Source organism: Poecilia formosa, unplaced genomic scaffold, assembly GCF_000485575.1.
Source record: "Poecilia formosa unplaced genomic scaffold, Poecilia_formosa-5.1.2 Scaffold3, whole genome shotgun sequence".
Classification (NCBI taxonomy): domain Eukaryota; kingdom Metazoa; phylum Chordata; class Actinopteri; order Cyprinodontiformes; family Poeciliidae; genus Poecilia; species Poecilia formosa.
The window spans coordinates 2,509,529-2,532,513 of NW_006799942.1; the positions used below are offsets into that span (position 1 = coordinate 2,509,529).

Sequence of the window (22,985 nt, forward strand, 5' to 3'; positions counted from 1 at the left end):
CAATATAATTATGATCAAATTAAATGGATTACCACACTTGAGCTTGCTCACACCAGCTCAAACAAAACCATTCTGTGTAGTTCTTAATGTCTCTCTTTGATGGTCTGGACGTGATAATCTTTTAATTATGAGTTTGTGATTTTGTTTGGTTCTACTTGAGTTGTTCTACTAATAATTTGGTTTGTTTGCACCACAGATTGCATCTTAAGGTTCTCCCACTACAAAGCTGGACTTTAAGTTACTTGTAATTGATTTTATAAAATCAAATAGTCAGTGCTGCTGAATTGATAGTAATATTATTTTGTAGATCTCTATTTACAAAGCAACACATTTAGGGTGAACTACATTACTAAAGCCACATTAGTTAAAGTTAAAAATGCCCCCCTACTGCCACATTTCTGTCCTGTTGGAGTTTAGTGCTGCTGCCAACATGCCTGAACACAGTATCTTTGTGGAAAGACTTAAATATATTGTGTTTAGTCTTCTCTTGATAAATATTGTTTGAGAATCAGATATGTAGTGTGACAGATGATTGTTGCCTCCATTTATCTATAAACCCTCATGATACACAAATGTATATTTTTCAATTTATTACATTTTAAATGTTTTAAAACTGATATAGTCAACAACAAAATGAAAGTGATTTTCTGTTCGACCAGGAGGAGTGAATGCTGTAAGTCAGTGACTCAATGCAAACTGCTGGGTTTACTTAGAAATGTTTTAAGCAACTTTGTACAATTATTATCCTTGTTGTACTGTTGGATAACTAAAATCAACTAGAATGTATGGATGATTGAATTTAAATATTTTTTGTAAAGTGCCTCAGGACTTGTTGTCAACTTGTGCTATATAAATACACTGAATTGAAAGCACTATAGTTAAATTTACTTTACAAATTATTTCTTGCACAAGGTGGTATTACTTCGTTTCCATATTGTACTGTGAGAACCCTTGGCGTTAAGTTTTATCAGGATCCGTCTCTTAATTCCTAATTATTCCCAAGTACAGCATTATTTACTTTATCAATGAAACAGTCATAATAAGAAACTTCACGTCTTTAACTGAAGTTGAAAAAACCTGTTGATCCGTTCGTCATGTACAGGGTGGAATATTGCAATGGGACTGTGTCTGGATGTCCAAATAAATGCCTTAAACCTCTGCAGTAAGTTTAAAACTCTGGTGCATCTGAAATTTTACAGTTTTCAACAAGGGAGATCCTGTCACACCAGTGCTATCTTCCCTGCCCTGGAATGAAATGTTCCTTGTCTGGAATGTTAAGTTTTCTCTTGGAAATCTTTAATTATTATTCTATTGAGAAAACAATTATTTTTACCATATTGCCCATCTGTCGTAATGGTGATTATACTTGATTGATATATGTAATATTAATAATTTAACATTTCAGAGTGCTATTTACGGTCATGTTTTACATGTTCAAAACTATTTTTATGTTAATTTCTCTAAGATCTCAGTTTCTTTTGCAAGTTTCATGTTCACATCTGGACCCTTGTGCTTATTTTCACCAAAATGCTCATCTTCTTTGCCTTGCTTTTATCTCTTCTCTCAGAGATCTCGAGGGAAACCAGATTCAGACTCTCAACTATTCCATCTTAAAAACATGCAGCAAACTTGAAGTCCTGTGAGTATATGATAGACGCATCAAATGATTTATGCAATATGGCTGTTATGTTTTTATTGCATTCATCCAGTGTTTTGAGAACAATCTGATCACTTGTGCATGCCATCAACTTTCCACTGCAGCTGTCTTCAGCATGAAGCAGAAGATTAGTTGAAACTTTTGATTCGCAGCTGGTGCAGACCCAGCTGCAGCGACACCAGGAGTTGTGTTCTATAAATGCACCATCGATCATATAACATTTTTGGCAGCCATATTTTGCTGGCCTGATACCTTTGAATCCTCAATTTTATTCCCAACATTTAAAATGAAATAATGTCCAAACTCATCTTTGCTGGAAGTACAAAACTGTTGCCCCATTTATGGAATCTTTTAAGATCAGACAATTGGGCTTTAACGTCCATTTTTCTGTTTTCCTGCAAATAACTTCACAGACCTGAAGGTTTATTGTTTGAAGAAATGTTTGTGGGTTTTGTTTTTTTTTTCTTTGCCTTAGTTTTGGATGATAAGACACAAATGCTTCACCAAATGTCTCTGGTAATGTTGTGCGCTTCACAAACTTCACCTTAAAACCACTTTTTATTGTCGGTGTTAAATTTCCACCTGGGCAGAGCGACCTTGATTTTGCCACATTTCAGTTATCTGCAAGTTCAGGCACAAATCTTGCCTTTCAGTGGTTTAAAATAGTGAACGATGAGGATTTATGTGACATTCTTGTATTTTTGTTTTTTGCCACCCTTTGTTTGGAGACATATTTTTTCTGGTCTTCAATTGTTTCAGTTCTGTCCAGTGAACTGTTTTTGTCTTTGCTGCCTTTGCATTTTCTCATATTGTCCTTTTAAATGGTTTTCCTACATATTTGTTCTACAACTAGTTAGTAAAACTCTACCGCTCAGTAGTTCATGCAACACTTTTTCAACTTTCGATGTAAATTCAGGTTATTATGACTTTAATCAAAGAAGTCTGACTTCTGCAATACATATCAGCAGATCTGTTGCCTCAGTTTTCTTAATATTTTGTGCTCCATGTGACTACACCAGAAGTTGCTTTCTCCCACACTAAAGAAAAAGCGATGTATGCTAAAATTTTGTAAGTAAAGTACCTAAATTATATTAAAGTGACCAAAACTTTATATTCAAAGGGAAATCCTTGACCTGCCAATAAAAAACATTTTACTATAAAAAGGTGGGCTCTGTCAAAAACATGTTAAGTGCGCTGCTTAGTTGTCATTATTTTCAAAGGTACTTCTAATATGACTTGGGAGAGTAAACAGAAGACGTATTCAATTTTATGAATAATTCTGTGTATGAATTCAGAACTACAACCAGATATATAAAACGGGACAACCAGTCTCACTATTTAACATTAATTCAGTTGAACTTTTTCAAGTTTTAGGTTAGTTAGGATTACCAAAATGATTTTGATAAAAGACAGGGCAGGGTGTGAGCAGTGAGTACACAAGCATTAGTGACATGATTGCCGAGATTTTCCTTGTGGCTCTGATTGGTTGCTTCTGATGGCAAAAGGATCATTGGGAGGAGTCAGATGAGCTCGTTTTATTTTTTTTTTTTTTTTTTTACAGATTCTCTGTCTCATATTATATTGTCACAACACAGTGACAGTTTTAGCAAACATGTAAAAAACACACATTTACAAATGTTGACCTCAAATGCTGAACCCCAATATGTATTTATTCATTATATTGTTCTGATAGATGCGTGTGCATGTTCTTCTTGCATTACAAAAAACTTCTACCAGGACTATTTGGCTATTTCAGTCTAGCTGGAGAGTTTTTGTCTGTGTGTGTGTGCGTGTGTGGGTGTGTGTGTGTGTGTGTGTTGGAGAGGAAGGAGAAGAAAACAATGCACAAGTGTTTTTGGAGCCAGAACTCAGCTGGCATCTCACAGATCTTCCCAGACTCATAATAGGTTATGTTTCATACACCCACAGCAGGGATCCACTGTAGCACATTGTCTTACTTTACATGCTTTCTGACTGCAAATCTGTCTTGTTCAGATTACTAATGGACAACAGAATCACGAGAATCCCCGAAGACACATTTCAGTCTCTGTGGAAGCTTGGGGAACTGTGAGTTTATATTTTTTCTTCCTTTCTGTGCACATATTTGGACACAGCTGCTCACGCTCACTTTGATTAAAAATGTTTTCAGTCAGGACTGATACTTCTGCTGAATGTGTATTTACATCTGGTTGAGATTTTTTGTTTTAGTGGAAGATATTAAGCAGCTTTGGATCTTTGCCAGTGCTGTTTGCCAACAGATAAAGGAATAGATCTTCAATAAGGCGTAGTAAGTTTCCTGCAAATTAATTTAGAAGAATGCAAGAATTTGTAATTATTTAAGTCGACTCAAAATAAAAACTTAAAAGGATCCTTAAAGTTAAAGACATGCTTTTATTTCTAAGATGGCGATATACAATGAGTTTGAAAGAGGGGTTAGAGATACAAAGGCACCAAGCTAAAAATGACTAAGCCCACTTAGAAAATGCCCCACCCTAAGAGTGCATGGCAAGACTTAAATAGCAACATATCTACGCAGCTTGCTATAACCCAGCTTTGGCAGAGGAAATATGCTTCACACTGAAGTAACATATTATTTCTGGATGCATCATTAAGGGTTGTGCTGTGGAATTAAGCTACATATTCACTGACGTATAATACAGTGCTCTTTTCTTACTTGTTTAAGTACATCTGAAATTGTTGCTGACATTCTCCATTCAGGAAATAAATGACAGTTTAAAGACTAGGAGAGAAACACCCGAAAGGACTTTCAGAAATGATTCCAGTGAACTTTGGTTGAGTCAGGTTTGCTGAATTCAAATCCAATCCACACTTTTTATACTTCATTTATAAAATATTTAGGGAACCATGCTTAAATAGGTGTTTGCAATGTGACAAAATATTAAAAGTATAAGTAGCACTGACTACTTGTTCAAACTTTTTGCAGGCTATGACTGATAATCCCTTACAGAAATATAAAGTATAGTAATTTTTCTTTTCTTGCCCTCCAATCTTGTTTAGAAATCTTTCTGGTAATAGAATCAATGAGCTGCCAAAGAACACGTTCAAGAACCTCTCCAAGTCCCTCCTGAAACTGTGAGTAACAAGTTATACCAAGATTCAAACATTGTCTTATTTTGTGCATATTGTAATCCTGCCAAATCAAGGTGGAGTTTAAAGTATTAGGACTAAAGAAAGTATGAAGATCTATAGTTTAAAGGTAGGATTATAAGAGCTTGACCCTGCTGGAGAGAAAAGGGGGAAAAAAGAGGAGACTAAGGGAAAACAGAAAAGTTTTCTTCTGTTTTGAGACTTGAGGCAATTCTACTACCGTTATGTATTAGAAAGTCATGTGACATAGAAATGTAATTATTTCATTTCAGTTCAAGCTTTATTTAATCAAGGACAGCACAGTTAACAATGTTACATGACAAAAACAAAGCAACCGTTGTTTTATACAAAGGTTTTCAACCCACAACACAATTTACAAATCTAATCCTTGATTGGATCTTTTTTAAGACAGCAAAATTAAAATGAAAGAGTCCCATCTCACACACACACACACACACACACGTTTATCTGGCTATCTTTGTGGGGACTTTCCATTGACTTCCATTCATTTCTACAGCCTAAACCTGACCTTTACCCTTTTCGTAACCCTAACCATCACATACCTAACCCTAACCAAAACTCAATTCATTAGCCCTAAATCTGACCCCTGACCCCAAAACAGGGTTTCCCTTCGTGGGGACCAGGCTCCGGTCCCCACGAGGAGCAATTGGTCCCCACAACGTAGTATATGTCAGGAAAATCGTCCCCACAAGGTATTACAAACAAATGCACACACAGTAACATTTTTATTGCTAATGGCAAACTGTTCCAGATATGAGGATTACTAAATGAGAAGGAACCTTGACCAAATGATATTTTGTGTGTTGCAGGTTTTCAGTCATCATTAACTTCGCCTGTAGTTAAAACGTCTGTGCTGCTGGCTATTTCCTCAGCTTGTCAAGATTTGAGGCAGAGATCAAATAACGAGTGTAAATGAATTAAACAGATTTGTGTTTGGTTGCCAAATGGAACATATAAAATATTCTTCCAGTTATGTGCAAGTCCTAGAAAATGGATTTAGCTATATTCACTTGGTGGTTTTTTCTTTTTTTTTCTTTTGGTGGTAAAATATTCTTATTTTGAAATATTTTCTTTGTTTGGAGCAGAGCTAAAATGCAGTCACTAGAGAAAGGCATGTTGAAAGCTATAATAAAAAAGGAAATTTAAAGCTTTTGTCCAAGGTAAACAGGACAAACAGCATGAACATAGCAAAGGGCAATAAAATGGAAGGATCCATTGAGAAAACAATGAAAAACCAGGAGTTTAAGCACTGAGGCAGGGTTTAAATATGAACTAATCAGAAAAAATGAGGAACAGCTGTGGGAGAAGGAAACAGGGAAACTGAGGTATGGAGACTAATTAACACTGAGGAAGCTGAACTAAGACTAAAAAAAGCATAGAAGAACCATTAGGGGAAGGCCTGGAACTAAAATAAGAGAATAAACCAAAATATGCGGAAAAAAGAACATGAGAACAATCCAAGCACAACAGAATGAACAAATATGGCAACAGCATTGTAATAATATTGAAAACAGAAAGCTGAATAGGATATCACCCAAAGAACAAGAAAATAATTAAATGGCAAACAAAAAAACACAACCAAAACTCAAGCTCCCGTGGATTGTGACTAAGCTATAATGACATTTAGAGCAATAAAATTATATGCAAAAGTAGGGTCAAGATAAACATGAACAATATAATGAAATACAAAACAGTGTTTCAAATGTTTTCTTTGAATCTCTATGTACTGGTGTAGTGTGATTATTTTTTTAAACATGCAAAATTATTATTGTTAATGCAAAACAATAGAGGGCATATTTAAAAACTGTGCAGTGTACCATCAGATACAGCAGTCTACAGGGTAATAAAAAAACCCAATAAAAAAAACCACGGGAAAGAAAAGTGCATTAGTAAAATAAACCAAACATTTCCAATCATAAATAAAACATTAAGGTAATAAATTAAAGCAATTCTTCTTGACAGTGGTTTGGTTGGGGTTTAATTGTAAAGAAACCAATTTGAATTAAGTGGTTTTTCAAAACATAAAAGTTTCTTAGTAGAGCTTTTTTGCACACACTCCCATCCAAACATTAAAGCGTTATCTGCTGGGGTGGAACTAACATCTTTAGTATAAACTGCTGACAAAGAAATTTAAGACTATTCTGTACTTCTCTATATTTTTAACATTGTTCCTTAGAGAGAAACCGAGATAATAAAAATGTGAATGTTCTTTTAAAGTAAATCAAAAGCCAAAAGTCTTCAGACATTGGCTGCAGACAAGTGACCTGAGCTGCATGTCCAGCATGTATTCTGATTGGCTGTCACTGCTTTCCTTTATCCTATATTTAGTCACATCTGACTTCCGCTTTAGAGTTTTCATACTCTATGAATTCAGAAATCAAATAGTCTCTCGGTTTATATAGCACTAGATAAAAACAACTAAGTTTGCCCAAAGTGCCACACACAGTTAAAATATTTAACAACATTTACTATTAAATTATTATTTTACCACTTTTACCAATTCTGGATAGAGTTTAAAATTTTCATCGCTAGGTCTTCAGGAGATTATTAATATGAATAGAAAGTGATAAAACAAGACAGTGATGATACAGCTAAACCAATAAACCTTGTGCTGAAACATTTGTATACTATAAATGACTTATTTCTGTCCAACATGCAATCAGGGCGTATTTAAAAGCAACACACATACTTCAAACAGTGAAAGGATTGAAGAACAAATAGCTTTACTCTTCCTGTTTAGGAGCTCCTAAAGTGAATTATTTGAAATGCCAACGCATATGCCAAGATAAGAATAATTGTGGCAGCAGCTGAAAGATTAATGAAGTCGGGAATAAAAGTTGGGTTCCCTCGTTTAAAAGTTCTAAAAACTGCCAGTAAAATGTTCTCAACGTGACTCCAACTTCACAGGCAGCTGCTATAACGACTCAGTCCAAATAGAAAAAGATTCTGTTACGTTACCTGTTCAGATTTAAGATGTTGGCCACAATCCATTTTTTACTTCAGTTGTGCATGTGGATAGACTTAACCACCAGGATTATCCAGTTTAATTAGAAAAATCAGGAGCAATATGATGCTTCTGAGATAATAAAACAAACCTAGTCCTATTAAACCTGCCTCCATTACTGGTTTTGTCAACCTCACGCAAAAAATGTCACCGAGGTTCAAATTGTCACTTGCCCAACTTCCGCCCCCTCCAGAGCGATTATCCTGCAGCTTCTTAATGCGTCCCTTTTCCAACACATCTGTATCAAATGAATGCCTCGTTGCCAGGCCTCTGCAGAGCTGGACAACATTCAGGGATACAGTTACACATTGCATGATATCAGTACTGGGCTTGGAAACCTATAGTAGTACAGCTTGTCAGAAATACATATTTGCTTTATTTAACTTGAAACACTGTCATGCTTTTAGTCATGTTTGGAATCAGCTACACAAAAACAGTTAAAGGCAAAACATTGTTATGCAGTCTGTTATGTGGTTTTGTAGCTTGTTCTGTCTACAAGGCAAAGGACTGATTAATGGACCGGACGTGTGGTTTCCGTATTAAATCATATCCAGTGTTAATAGTTGTGCTGTTGTCTGTTTCCAACCACACTACAGTGTCAGATGACCAAACGTTCTCTGCCGAATGGGCAGAATGGGTAAAGTTTGTCAGAACACTGAGCAATATTAAACTTTGATCAAACATCCACTTTTTCCCGGACATGTCCACTTTTCATGTTCTATAAAGTGGAATCAAAGAAACACCCGGGGGATTTCTTTGATTCATACCCAAGTTTTAATAGTTTTCATACTTAAATAGACTGGCGTGACAAAGCAGCCTTTGTTTTATGTGGCGTCCTCCTGTTCAGAGGAGCCTAGAGGGTGGTTCGCAGCAAACTGCGGCGGAGCAGAGATACACGCATTGCTTCTCTGCTTCAGTTAAACGCCCATAATCCTGTGCTGCAGCACTAGAATGGTCACATAGCTAAATAAGTATCATATAGCCACTCCCTTCTTTAATTTTTTATTTTACTTTTACGACTAACGTTGAGTAATATTTAAAAAAAAAAAACGTGAAAAAAATAGTTACTGAAGCGTGATGACATCAGTTGAATCCCGAACTTCGTCTTAATGTGTAACACAGTGATCATCCAAAACAAATGTAATAATAGCGAACTCTCCAGCTGAATTCATAATGTGAAGATTTATAGTGATTTACAACTGTAGAAATATTATCTCTGAGCAGAAGGTGGGAAACTCTTAGAACACGAGTTCTAATCGCATATAAATAACCAAGTCGTCAAATTCTGGGGAATAAATATTTTTGCAGAAGCAGAAGTCTTATATCCAAAGATGGTTACAGGATAATATAACAATAGAACTAAAAACACACAATTTTAAAAGATTTTAGTTGCTGTAGATTAAGTGTGGTGAAGAGGAAATCTTGGAATTTTGGTCCCTGTTGAATATTTTGAGGCAGACGTAAAGAAAAAAAAAAAAGCTGGAGATTTTCTGTTGGCAAAATATTTACTGATTTGTCAAGAGATCCCACACTGAGTTTGCAAGTAATCCTGAAGTATTTCTTTCTGTAGAAATATATCCTACAATCCCCTTCTCCGCATTCATCCGAGTCACTTCAACCACCTGACACAGCTTCAGTCTCTGTAAGTGTAAAACACGCTGTTACATTTGAGTTTCCACAGTTTCTTTGAAAACAGAATTGCCTGCCAACATACGCCCAAAGCTAATATCTAGTTGTTGACTAAATTCAAAACCTTTGTTTTAACTTTCAACCAACTATTTAAAGAATAAAAAACAATAAAAAATACTGAGTATTTATCACATTGCAAAAAAATATTTTAATGTGACTTTATTGCTGTGTTTTCCGCTGCCATCACATGCCTCCTGCTCTCTGACCAGTGGTAATATTTTCTGTTTTTATTCAGGGCTCTGGAAGGTATCGAGATACCAGATATTCAGACTAAAATGTTTCTTCCCATGAAGAACCTTTCACACATGTAAGATCTCGATGAAATGCCACCACTGAATAAGCAGTATTACATCATTTTATTTTTTTATGAGCAGTCATTGTCTGTTTCCTTGTTTTTTTTCCTGCTGCCATCACTTGTCCATCTCAGCTACTTTAAGAAATTCCAGTACTGCTCCTATGCTCCTCATGTGAGATCGTGCAAGCCCAACACAGATGGCATCTCTTCATTTGAGGACCTGCTGGCAAACATGGTGCTGCGGGTGTCTGTTTGGGTCATGGCTTTCATTACCTGTTTTGGGAATCTCTTAGTCATCGGTATGAGATCACTGATCCGTGCAGAAAACAATCTACATGCTGCCTGCATCAAAGTCCTCTGCTGTAAGTATCTGCACATCATTAAACAGTGTTTTTAAGAAGGAAGCAATTCACTGTTTCAAATAATTTATGCTATAAATTACATCGTTGTGGCTTAAGGTTTTGTCAATTTGTTTTTCAGAATGTTTCACATTTCCATGCTATGCCTGCGAGCAATAATTTGAAAAAAGCAAACACACAAAGTTCCCATTGTGTGTGTTTTATGTGTCACAGTAGGGAGTGTAGTTGTTTGGTTCTCCACTTCTTATGAGTTCATGTCCAGATTCAACGATCTTCATGTCGATGTATTAATCTGTAAGTATTTGTCAGAGCAACACTGAATGAGAATCAATTGTAAAGCACTTTGAATGGACAGTATGAGCAAAAAGCAACGTAGAAATTCAATTTACTCTTTTATTGGGTTTTACAGGAGCATCAAATGTAGACACATATAGATTCTTTACACACAGAGCAAAATATTTAATTTTATCTCTGCTCTAACACTTCATGAAGTGTAATTTCATGAATTTCACTTCGACACTACGACATGTAATTTGTGGGGAAATTCAATGCGTCTTACAGCATTAAAACGTTTGGGACTTCAACGCTTCACATATTCTTAATCATTCAACATGTGACGTTGAACATGCATAAAATATGTGGATTTTTTTGTGTAGAAAGTTAAAAACTATTTTAGATTTGACTTGTATGTGACGACTGAATATTTAGTATATTTCTGTTAACTCTGGCTCGGCAAATTTCAACCTCTGAACCAAATCCTGATTGATGGCGAACTGTTTTTGTTTTATCGTTTCCAATGTGTTGCCATCTTGATATCCAATTGAAGAATTGATCATGGATTGTTATGTTGGGATTTTTGTGGTTGCTGATCCAAGCTTTCATCTCTATGTTCTTTCTCTGGTATTTTTGGACAATGTGCTGGATTATTCCTCAAATCTTTGGAAAAAGTTACCCTCATATCTATTGATCCCAATTCCTCATTTCTCCACTGTGTGTTCTTGTCTTTCATAAGCAGCTCCACATGTGGTTTGTGTCAGAATGATTAACTGTTGCCACAACACATGATTCATGATGACCATTAGTTTTTCTTCTGTGGACAAAATCTTTTTAAGATGCCCCAAAAGATCTGAAGCAGGAGTCATCAGATAAAATAATGCTGCACCACTCATGTGTGGTCCACTTTGTACTCCCTCCAAAATTTGAGATTTTCTTTGACAGAAGTGTTTTCTTTGATGCCGTCTCCTCAAAAGGCTGTCCTGCAAAAGTCTTCCTCTCTTTTTACATGCAGATATTCTCCCACCATGCTGCAAGTGTGAGCAAGCTCTGCACTGGTGGACATGCTGAGGACTCATTTGAGGCAACTCGGCTGCTCCTCTTTGGTGCAATTATTTATGAAGTTGGTGGTGGAGCTGCATATCTGCTGAGCTCGTTATACCAGCAGCTTCTCAGTGAAGCGCTGGTAAAAAAAAAAGGTTGTTAATGGGTTAATAGAGGAGCAAAGTTGTGATGACTTGGTGAAAAGAGCATATTATTTTTCAGTTATATGCTTTCACAGATTCAACTGACATTTTCAAACTAATTTAGCTATTAGCGATTAAATATTGTGCTTTTGAATCGCTTAATCTGAAAAAGGTGTAAAACCCAAACTAAACGGTTTTAAATTAACAAAGTACAGCACTTGTCACCTGTGCTTTTCATTACTTTGATTATGCTTAAAAACTAACTTTACTTTTAAAATGTGATGGTAATGTAGCTTTATTGGTAAGCCAATACATCTACATCTATAGTGCTTCTTATGTCTTTTTGCAAAAACGAAAAAAAGACCAAAATGGCAAGTTATTAAAAGTTGTTCCAGAGGATTATTTATCTGTTAGAAGGACAAATTGAAAGAGGATATTCAAATAAAAAGAGAATTAAATACTTTTATGTCCATAAATAATAATTCAGTAAAATCTCATCTGAAATGGGACACCAAGCAGATTTAATTTTTGCTTCTTCATTTTGTTTTATACTGCGTATGACACTGCAATAATCCAACCTGGAAGGAAAACATAATGGGAATACAGCTGGAGGAAAATTAGTCCAATTTCTCTAAGGACAGCATTCAAAATAATTTGTGAGGTAGAGAAAAGAGTATGAGCTGTTTGAAATGTGAGACAGGTACTGCTCGCATATAAACAACATTGTGCATAAATTAATTTGAGTAATTGCAACATCTATTGTAAATATATTTGAAGAGAGAATTTTAGGAGTTTTGAAAGTGTCTTTACTTGCAGCTGTGGGAGCAATTCAGGCAGAAGCTCTCCCTGGTTGCTTTCTTAATCTTTGTTTTTTTTATGTAGATATTTAATAATGGAAATAAATCAAATGTATAAGCGTCATTAAAATACTCTGGAAGATGTGGATAAGACTAAACAATCGGTAATTATTGAAAAAGCCATGAGAACCCTATGAATGTTTATTGTGATGATGTCAATTAGCAAATTGAATTTATTGCTCAGTTCTTTGAAGAATTCAAGTTTCATTGTTTTGTTATTCATATGCTTGTTTTCATTGTTAAGAAGTTGTGTTGAAATGAGATCCTGTCTGTAAAGATGCTTGAGGAAAAGAGGATCCTTTAACTATGGGGACATTTAATGGGTAAATGTTTTATTTTTTTTATGTATAGAAAGATCCTATTAATTGTAAAACCATGATTGAATTTTATAAAATGTCACTGTGGTTTTACAGGACCTTGCAAATGTTATAATACAAGTAAAATGGAGGTGATACATCATTTTAAAAGGTTTTTGTAAATTAAAAGAATCTTAAAAACACACAAAAAAATCTTGAAACAATTTTTGATACAGTTGGAGCTGGAAGTCTTTGGGTTATGGATCTACCAACTTCAGGCATCCAAAGACTAACTTTTGTTTATTAATTTTTGGGAAATTGTTCAAGCCCAGACACAACTATTACCTTCTTTGAACTTCAAATGTTAAGTCTTGCTAAAGATTCTGAATTGAATTTAGGTCTGTGCTTTGACTGGTCCATTCTGACACAAGGATATGTTTTATTCTAAACCATTTTATTGTAGCTCTGGTGCTTGAACTTCACCTTTGATAAAGTGTTTTGGCAGAGTAATATGCAACATAAGTTTACCTCCATACATATTCGAAGGCTTTCATGTTTGGTTTTGGGCTCATCTGACTAAACTATCTTTGTCGCCAACATGGCTTGGCAAACAATGTTACTAAGGAAAAAGACAAGTCTTCCTTACATGCCAGGTTTGTGGACTACACAACAAATGTAAAAGCTGAAACCACCTGAGCTACAAATTTCTGCAGCTCCTCAGATGTTTCTCTAAATAATGCCCTTCTCATCAAACCAGTCAGTTTAGGTGAACAGCGACGTTTTGGACATTTGAGTGGATCAAAAAGAGCTTTCTTTGACATGTTCATTTTTTATGATGATGGTCAGAACCTGACATTTCATGAAGCATCGCTGCAACTTTATCTCTGACCTGTCTGCTGTCTTCCTTCATTTTCATGCTGCACTTTATTTTGTAATGTACTCTGACAAACCTCTGAGGCATTTACAGAACAGCTGGATTTATAGTACACACAGTGGATCATTTGTTCATTAGGCAGCTTTCAAGACAATTGATTGCAGAGGGTTTTATTTAGGGGTCTCAGACAAAAGAAAACAAGAACAAACTGACTAAAAAAATGCATATAAGTGCATATTTCTTGGTTAACAGAGCCTCAAGGAGTCTGTTATCTCTCTACCTTGTTTAGTTCAGCTGTTTTAGTCTTTTTATTTATATTTTACAAAATAAATAAAACAAAAACACTTAAATTTTGCTTATTTGAACACCAGTGCCAGATTAACGCCATCCAATATTTTTATACCAAGACATCCAAATGTTTGATTTTCATTGTCACTCCTTACTTTAGGATTACACAGACAGAATCATGGCTTAAACATTTCAGCTGCATTGTCGCAGTCCATTTCAGCACTGAAGAAAGTCACCTTCTAACAAATGATTAAAGACATCAGTGGGAGTCTGCCTTTTAAAGTGACAGGTGCTTCTTGTTTTCTTTTATTAACTGTGTGGGAATGTATGTAGGGAGTTGTTTTTTCTAACAGTCCATTAAAATTCTTCTGACTGCCTTTAAAGTCTTTCAGTATTTTTCTTTTGTTTCCATGTTCCAAGTTCTGTTGCATAACCTTACCATTCCCTCACAGAGTCTGTGCCTTTTGCTCATCGTTTCCACCCATTAACTCCTCAAGTATTTCCTCATAAATCCCAGCTTCACCTGCTTGCTTCTTGTAAACCGGTTTGCTATTATGCATAAGCACAGCTGAAGCCAAACCACGTATTTACATTGTATTAAAAGAAGTATAATCGTAACTTTTGATTGATAGAGTTATAGTAAATAATTTCTGATTTAGCTCGCTTATGTTTACCGAAAGAGATTTCTATTTGCTTAGCAAATAGATTCTATTCTTAGTCATTGTCCATTTGAAATCAATGTCATTTCTGAGTTAGATTTAACTTCTCAGCTGATGTTTGGAGAGTGCTTTATTTTTTTCATATTTCTTGTCTTTTTGTGAAGTGTACCAGTCCCATCTGCAGCAAAACACCCACAGAACATGATGCTGATGCAGCCATCTGTGTCCTTAAACATGCAAGCCTTCCTCATTTTTCTCTGAATATAACAGGGTTCATTGTGTCCAAACACTTTAATTTTTGTTTCATCGGACCACGAGACACGCCACCAGAAATCAAGGTCTTTGTCCCGAAGAAGGATGCATTTTATGTTGCTTCACTGGCTTTTCAGACAGTTTCACTGTGAATAATGATAAGAATGTTTATTCATATAGCACATTTACAACAACCTTAGCTGGCCATAATACTTACAACATCAAAGCTACATATGTGATAAAATAAGAAATACAATTTTACATAAAACATGATGAAATTGGCAATAAAATAATAGGAATAAAAACAAGTCATACTTTATTTCATCTTGATTTCAGTTTCTCAAAGACTTGTACCAATTAAATACTAATGTTTTTCCTTCCTTTTTTTGAAAGTTTACTCTGATTTAATGTTAAATAGAGAGGGAAAGGTATGTATGTAAATATCTTGTTTCATCTGTATGTTGGAAGTAAAGCAGATTTCCCCTGGCAGGTTTACTCTTGACTGCTCTCAAATGGTAGTAACATTAGGTTTCTGAATTTTAATGAGGCACGATTTTTGTTCTGTTGGGAGCAACCAACAGCTGGCAGATAGACATAAACCCACCCTGGGGTGTTACTATGAAAATATGTTTGTGTCCTATCATCTAGGTGCAGACTGCCTGATGGGGGTGTACTTGTTTTTCGTTGGCGTGTTTGATGTGAAGTTCCGGGGACAGTACAATCGAAACGCCCTGCTGTGGATGGAGAGTGTGGAGTGTCGCACCATTGGCTTTCTAGCCATGCTCTCCTCAGAGGTGCTGCAACACACTTTAATCAACAACTTATGTGATATATAAAAATGGCTGTTTGAGTCTGAATATTTTGTGGATATTCTCAAATCCAGACAAAATCATATTTAGATGCTCTAAATGTTCCTGGGGAAGTTGCAGTTCTACAATATCGACAAGCGTAGGCATTGCTCTGTTTGGGTATTCGACCCCTTTTCTCAGCAAAATTGGTAGATCTCATTTTACTGTGCAACAAGTTTTCAGTTTCAGCCATTTCACCCAAATTGCCACCATCAGATAAGAAGAAACTCGATCCAATGTTCATGAATAACTTAGGAACAGGGCTCCAGCCAATCATGAAATTGAAAATACTGAAACTACACTGTGATTGTCCACATGGAAACAAAGTTAATGTATGTAGGGAGCAACCAACTTAATAATATCACATCTAATTGTTGCGTTTAAAATTCCTGTGTAAAGAAGAATGGTTAGAATTGGAGATTAAAATCCAAAAGCAACCCAACGTGAGTGTTGTAGACCTGCTGCATGGACAATCCACTAGCGGTCATGGCAGCTGCACATACTGATATCCATTAAAGTGAGTAATCAACCAGTGTGCAGTGAAAATGAAGATAAGTTTTATATGCCATCAGTTATAGAAAAAAAATAATAAAAATGACCTTGCAATATTGGAAGCATTTATGCTCTAAATGTTCACTTTTACTATTCCTATTTGTCATAGTTATTATTTTCTTCCAGGTATCTGTTCTCCTCCTGACGTACTTGACTCTGGAGAAGTTCCTGGTTATTGTGTTCCCTTTCAGCAATTTGCGCCCAGGAAAACTTCAGACTGGGGTGAGATATCTCATCTCCCTCTGATCCAAATTTGAATGTTATTGTTGTTTTTATCCTTGTCCAGCGCTGATTCTCTGTAATTCACATTCAGCTGCTTTGTTGTGTAGAATCCAGCGCTGCGCAGTATCACATTACTCATCCATTTGAAAATCCTGCGTAAAATGATGTGGGCATGTTTATTATATCAGTAAATACACACACAGACGAGTTGGTTCACGCAAGCAACATGTTTTTTGGCAGCACTGAATGCACAAACTGCATGTTGTGTCATTTATAGAGAACATTATAAAAACACAGTGTGAAATCTGCAAACAAATTACAATTAAACAAGATTTTTCTTTTTCAAATACACAAAACAGAATATTGTTACGTCCTCTGAGACCGGTTAGGAGAAAAGCACATTAGCTGAGGTGTCAGCAATGAGAAGAAGAAAATGACATCTGTTTTAAAGATAGATAGTTTCCAGCTGCTTGTCTTTGTTCAGAAAGTAACAAGAGACGCTGAGGTCCTGTTAAAAGATATGCAGACCTAATTAGATTTCCAAGCCTACAGCTGTTTTATTGCTGACAGCGAATCCCATAAAAGGTTTTTAACAATCTGTCATCAATCTGTTTACAATTCTGCTCTTATTTTACCCGAGTTAATAAGTGCAATATAAGTCTGCAGCTGTATAAAACCCAGAAATACAGACCTGTTCCTCTCAAACAGCATGAATAGTTTAAATGAGCACTATTATGTGAAATAAACTTTTGCGAGCTTTGCATCATTTTATAATGTTGTTCCCTCATCAAAAACATACTTGGGGTGTTGCTTTGATTCATTCTTACATATTTGAGAAATCCTTCAATCTCCAATGGCAACCATTCAGATGTGCTAAACTCCTGATCTCACCAGCGCCGCCTTTTCCACGCAGCTCCTCCTCAGAACTGCAGTCTCCAAACTGAGTTTCCACCTCACAAAGCAGCCCTCACCCATGATTCCCTCACTCAGCTCCTACAGACTAGTAGCAACAACAATTAGTGCAAACGCCAAGTGGAACTGCAGATGCTGAGTTTATCATACGAGCTACAAAACCAGTAAAATTGTTGTAACAGGCTTAATGGAGAAGCATTGTTGTGATGACGTGCTGAAGGCGGGTTGTCGGAGACATGATGAGCTTCTTAAAGAGACAGAGTCTAAATTTGAAGGAGTTAAATTGCAGAGTCAATTTACTTTTTAAGTTATGTTTGATACAGTATGTTTATGACCACTGCTTGACTGTGGTATAAAATGGCATTGTATGCCTGGAAAACACACAATATTGCCCCATTAAAAATTAGCAGTTGTTGCTTTAGAGCAAAGAAAAACATAAAACCTTTCTATATTCATATCTGACTATCAGGGCTCCATGTCTGTGTCACTATTTAATTTTTTTTTTATTAAGTTTTATTGTACTCTGTTGGATACACACTTCCCTGTCCAAAAACTAGTCACATACTCTAATATTTCGAGCCGATTCACTGCCAGAATTTCTCTTTAGCACATCTCAAAGATGCTCAATGAGGTTAAATTCTGGGTTCTCTCCTGGCCAATCCATGAATGAAAACAATGTCTCATGCTCCTTGAAGCACAATTTGAGCTAAATGAACACTGGCTTTGTTTTCCTGGAATTATCTGTCATCAGAACAAATTCACTGATGGAAAAAGTTGCTCACTCAGTGACCTTAAGTAGTCAGATGACTTCTTTCGTTGAGTATATAACGTTGCTGAGCCTTCACTAGGTGTGACTAGTTCATTCGTTCATGTGCCCACTTCTCACTCTGATGCACCTGATCAAAACCTCTTCTTAATCGAGTATTTTTACCTAAATAGCTTCATAATATTATATGCATCTATGTAATTAATCTACAAAGTTTAACATGCTAATATTACATGATGCAGATTAATCACATTAGCAATTTTGACTTAAAAACTTCCCTCCCATTTAGGGTAACTTAGTTCACAGCAGCTCATTATGCAGTCTTGTACAATGATGCAGAATTAATTAGTCACAAACTGCTCAGCAGCAAATTTCACCTTAAAAAACACTCTGATGGAAGTCTGCGAATTATCCTCCAACCAAAGCACAACCACTTTATAGCAAACATCTCTAAATTAACATTTAATTAAAAATAACTTCTTTTAAGCATCCCAGAATATGAAAACCTTGGTTGTAGGCTCAAAAACTGTTGGAGATGGAATCTTTTTGAGCATGCATTCGCTTAACGATCCTTTCTGAAGGAAAGGACCTTCAGAGATCCAAACCCTGGAGCAACAGAGATTACTACCACAAGACTATCTTAAAGTGACCTGCATGGCTGGCAGGGGAGGAGCTGTCCTTTTTCTCCAGATGTGTCAGAAGAAAAAGAGACAGCTTTAAGGGAACCGCAAATCTGCCAGTTCTTGGAGGAACAAAAACGACCCAAATAGGCATTCTCTTCTAGTCCTGAATGGATTTTGATGTCAGTACTGACAGATTTACTACTGGGAGTTTTTTTTCCTTCTCCCATTTTCCCATTTTATTCCTCCCACTTAGAGTTAAATGGGTAATAAAAGTGTGAATAAGACCATATAATCATAGGGAATAACCTTCCTCTTGACATCTGAGAGTCAAACAGTTTCTAAACTTTTTGGTGTCACTTTAAATTTCATAGAAAGATTTGTCTTTTAAAGAGGAAAAGTCTTGGTTAGTAATAAATATTTTTTTAACTATGTTTATTCTTTTAATAAATATTAATTCTTGAATAATATAAAATCTCTTTTTAGCCTCTCTTCTAAGTTCATTCAGTCTGATTAGATTTTTATAACCAAAAAGACTCAGTGACTTATGAACACTAAAGTTTTTTAAAGTAGCCCAAAATTGCTACAAAATTGCTACAAATGTCTGTCAATAAAATGTTTTTGTATCAGGTCTATAAGAACAGTAAGGTAAATAAGTGCATTTTATTTCTATATAAAACGACAACAACCAAAGCATTACTCAAAACTCTGTCTGAATGAAAATGTCTGGTGCTGTTTCTCTAAAGTCCGTGCAGTCTGTGCAGCGTAGAGATGGTGCGAAGGTTTTCCAAAGTCTAAGAGGACAGATTCAAAACTGTATGAGCAGAATGCTGACACTGTGCAAGGCGCCAGTGGTCTGTGAAATGAATTCATTACCCTTGCTTTAAGAAGAAGAAGTTATAAGGGTTTGATTTTTTTCCCTGATTCTTCTTTCTTGCTTTTCAACTCGTTTGATTTAGGAGTATAGGAGTTAAGTTAACCCATGTTCAGTTTATATGTGGTATAATTCCTTCCACTTTACATTTGCGGGTGACTTTTTGGTTTGCTGGAAATATTCCCAATAAAATCATATCAGAAATAGTGAGAAATTAATGTAATTGTTTGTAGATAGAGTAAATAAAAGCATCTTCAAATTTCTTGCGAGGCATTGTTTCTTAAGAATACTGAATTTTGCAGATGTTTCTACCCGTCTCATTTTTTGTGTGCAAAATAAACACTTGAAATGTCACACAAGTCAATGGGGACAGATTCAGCTCCACCAGTAATTCAAAAGCATACTGCATTGCCTATTTTAGATATGTCAACTGACATATCCAGGTAGTACTTGAAGAAATTGACATTTTTAGGACAAAGAAGATGTTTCTGTTTTGTTTCCTTTCCCCCTCTGAAGACAAAAAAAAAATAAACCTCGAAATGTCATTCAACAGGTAGAAATTAGTCAGATCTGAAGTTTAGAGTGTTAATTTTATTAAATATCAGCATGAATATGAATATGAGGCGAGTCACTAATGTTCAAAGTTATTTCTCACTTTGATCTTTGAATCGCGTTGCATCTGAAATCTTAACGTTATATTTGTTGTTCCCATGTGCAAGGTGATCCTGTCGTCTATCTGGCTGATGGGCTTCATCATTGCTGCGGTGCCACTTATGAACGAAGACGTCTTTGGGAACTACTACGGACGCAACGGAGTCTGCTTTCCTCTACACTCTGACAGGCAAGAGAAACCTACAAGCAAAGGATATTCAACTGGGATATTTCTAGGTAAATTAAAGAAAACATTTAATTTTCCTTTCCACAAAATTACTGATATTTGCTTTCTCCATTTATGAGAAGGCTCATTTGCATTGAATTAATCTGCATTTAATTCAAAAATTCTGTCTTTGAGGATTTGTGTGTAATCACAATCCAAAAGAAAGATTAATTATTTATCATGGAAAATTTACGAGTAATCTGAGTTCTTGCTCTCTGATTTATGGAGCTCTGGCAAACTAACAAAACATTTTCCGTCAATAAACATAGAGGATTTATTATCAATAGATTGTCAGCCTGCCAGTTATTACTCAGTGTTCTTTGTGGGCTTCAGTCTGAACGTCACAGAATTATTTTTATATCCTGTTGTAAGGTTTGGCAACACTTCAATTACTGGGGCTTTGCTTTTAATGATCTAATGTTTTAAGTTTATGTGGTAGTGTTTCTTTTTTTTTCCACATTTTACCTTTCAGTTTATATAAAGTACAGATTTCATCAGTACCCCTTTTCTTAGATACCCCTAAATACAATTTGTATCATGGTTATCATTAAATCGAGTCTGTGTATAAATAAATTTTGATTATAATTTTAGCTGTTTTGTGAAACCCTTAGAGGTTTATTAGAAAAAAACAAATATTGATGAAAACCTGAACCAAATTGCTTTATTCTTCAGTGGTAGCGAGGTAACATTTGATTCAGTTCTGTTAAGGAAGGGAGGCTTCTAAAAGTTGCAGGACTGTCAGGTTTCAAAGTTTATCAAATTATGTTTGCATGTCTTTGACTGGCCCAGTCAAAGTCCAATCCTAAATCGGAATGAGAATCTTTGAAAACCTTCCTTCCTGATTACAATTGCATTATATTTTCCATTCTGCTGGTCTATCACTTGAAATCCCAAAGAAACACTCGAAGTTTGTGGTTGTAATATGACAAAATATGAATTAGTTCAAGGAGTATGAATGGATCCATTGTGTAAGCCTGCACTGCGACTGAAATGTCACCAGAAGCTTTTCTGTTTGATGCTTTTATGACAGATTTCCATGCTATTTCATGGTAGTTTATTTTCATTTCATCAAAACAGTCTCTTACTTGAACCGCTGTCTTATTTAAAATCTCTGTTATTTTTACTGAATGATTTAATTTAGATAGTTTCAATATTTTTTAAGCTCACAGAAACATGTTGAAAGGACTCCAACAAATCAAAGGTGCGGTTTATGCATTTGTGCTGCAGGATTTTATCTTCTGGATGTATTTAATGATACTATTTGCACCCAAATGTGGATGGCATTGATTATTTACTGATATTTTTCCATGGTGATGTTGTGTTACAATGATTTTATGGAAACTTTGGTATGATGCATGCTGCACCATCCATTAAATTTTATGTCAGCACACCCAAGCAAATTTGAGAAACCTTAGTTAGGGAAAAGCCTAACCAAAATTTCTGTTTTTCTTCTTTAACAAGACGAGGCTTGAGTCCAATATTGCTGTATCTGCACAGCCAGTCATTTTTGTTTTGATGCTTGTCATTGCAAAAGCTGCTGCTATTTTGCTAAACTGAAAGTTCTTTATGCTTCTCCTTTGTCTGGACACACATGTGAACAGTCTGTTCATTGTTTTAGGTCTAAATCTGGTGGCGTTCCTTGTGATCGTCTTCTCCTACTCCAGCATGTTCTATTCCATCTACAAAACTGGAATCAATGCGACTGACCTGCGGAGCAGACTGCACAGAGACGTGGCAGTGGCCAACAGATTTTTCTTTATAGTGTTCTCTGACGCCCTCTGCTGGATTCCCATATTTTTAGTGAAGATTCTCTCGCTGCTGGAAGTGGAGATACCAGGTGAAAACAGCAACTTTTCAGAAACTTTAAAATCATTCCATTATGATTATAATCACTAAACAAGTGTACAGACCATAAGTTCTGGAAATTTTGAAATAATTCTTAATGAAGTTCACCCAATAAATCAGTTTAAAATAATTTATATTGACTAGGACATGCATCTTCAGTTTACAGTTTAAAGCTGTTTGTGTATAAACCAAAGCTTAAGCATTCTAATAAAATTCAAACCACACACAGCAGTGTCATGTTGGAGGGGAAATGTTACAGTTCTACTCTGCATAAAATATCCAAAGTTTGACCCTGAAAATGTAGTTTGAATTTTCATTCACCCCTGAATAAAATTGCATTAAATGAGGTCAGGATAAGCTGCTTTTGCTGCAAATATTTCATGTGAAAACGTGCATCATTCAGTTTCAAAGTCTTAAGAAAAAGTGATCTCTACTCTTAAACCCATTCATTTACAGCATTGCAAAAATCTAACTAATGTTAAAAGGCTGACAGACCCCTAAACCACTCGTTTCCCCTAAAATGTGTATAAACACATCAAGAATTGGCTTTTCAGATTTTTCCACAGATACCACTCTGGGGAAAAGACAAGTATCATGTGACCACAACTCTAGTGTCTTGGATATGTCTCCTGTGTCTCAAGAATCCTTAA

The 22,985-nt window shown here is 35.7% G+C and overlaps 1 protein-coding gene across 1 annotated transcript in view; it reads left to right on the forward strand.

Moving 5' to 3' along the window:
* Window positions 1-22,985, forward strand: part of rxfp2a (relaxin family peptide receptor 2a) — an 89,471-nt gene that overhangs the window by 63,030 nt on the left and 3,456 nt on the right. Inside the window, exons 10-19 of the mRNA XM_007554559.2 lie at window positions 1,568-1,639; window positions 3,653-3,724; window positions 4,676-4,750; window positions 9,361-9,432; window positions 9,715-9,786; window positions 9,907-10,136; window positions 15,468-15,613; window positions 16,346-16,441; window positions 20,333-20,501; window positions 22,109-22,327. Coding sequence (XP_007554621.1) covers window positions 1,568-1,639; window positions 3,653-3,724; window positions 4,676-4,750; window positions 9,361-9,432; window positions 9,715-9,786; window positions 9,907-10,136; window positions 15,468-15,613; window positions 16,346-16,441; window positions 20,333-20,501; window positions 22,109-22,327 — 1,223 coding nt within the window. The remainder of the gene's footprint in view (window positions 1-1,567; window positions 1,640-3,652; window positions 3,725-4,675; window positions 4,751-9,360; window positions 9,433-9,714; window positions 9,787-9,906; window positions 10,137-15,467; window positions 15,614-16,345; window positions 16,442-20,332; window positions 20,502-22,108; window positions 22,328-22,985) is intronic.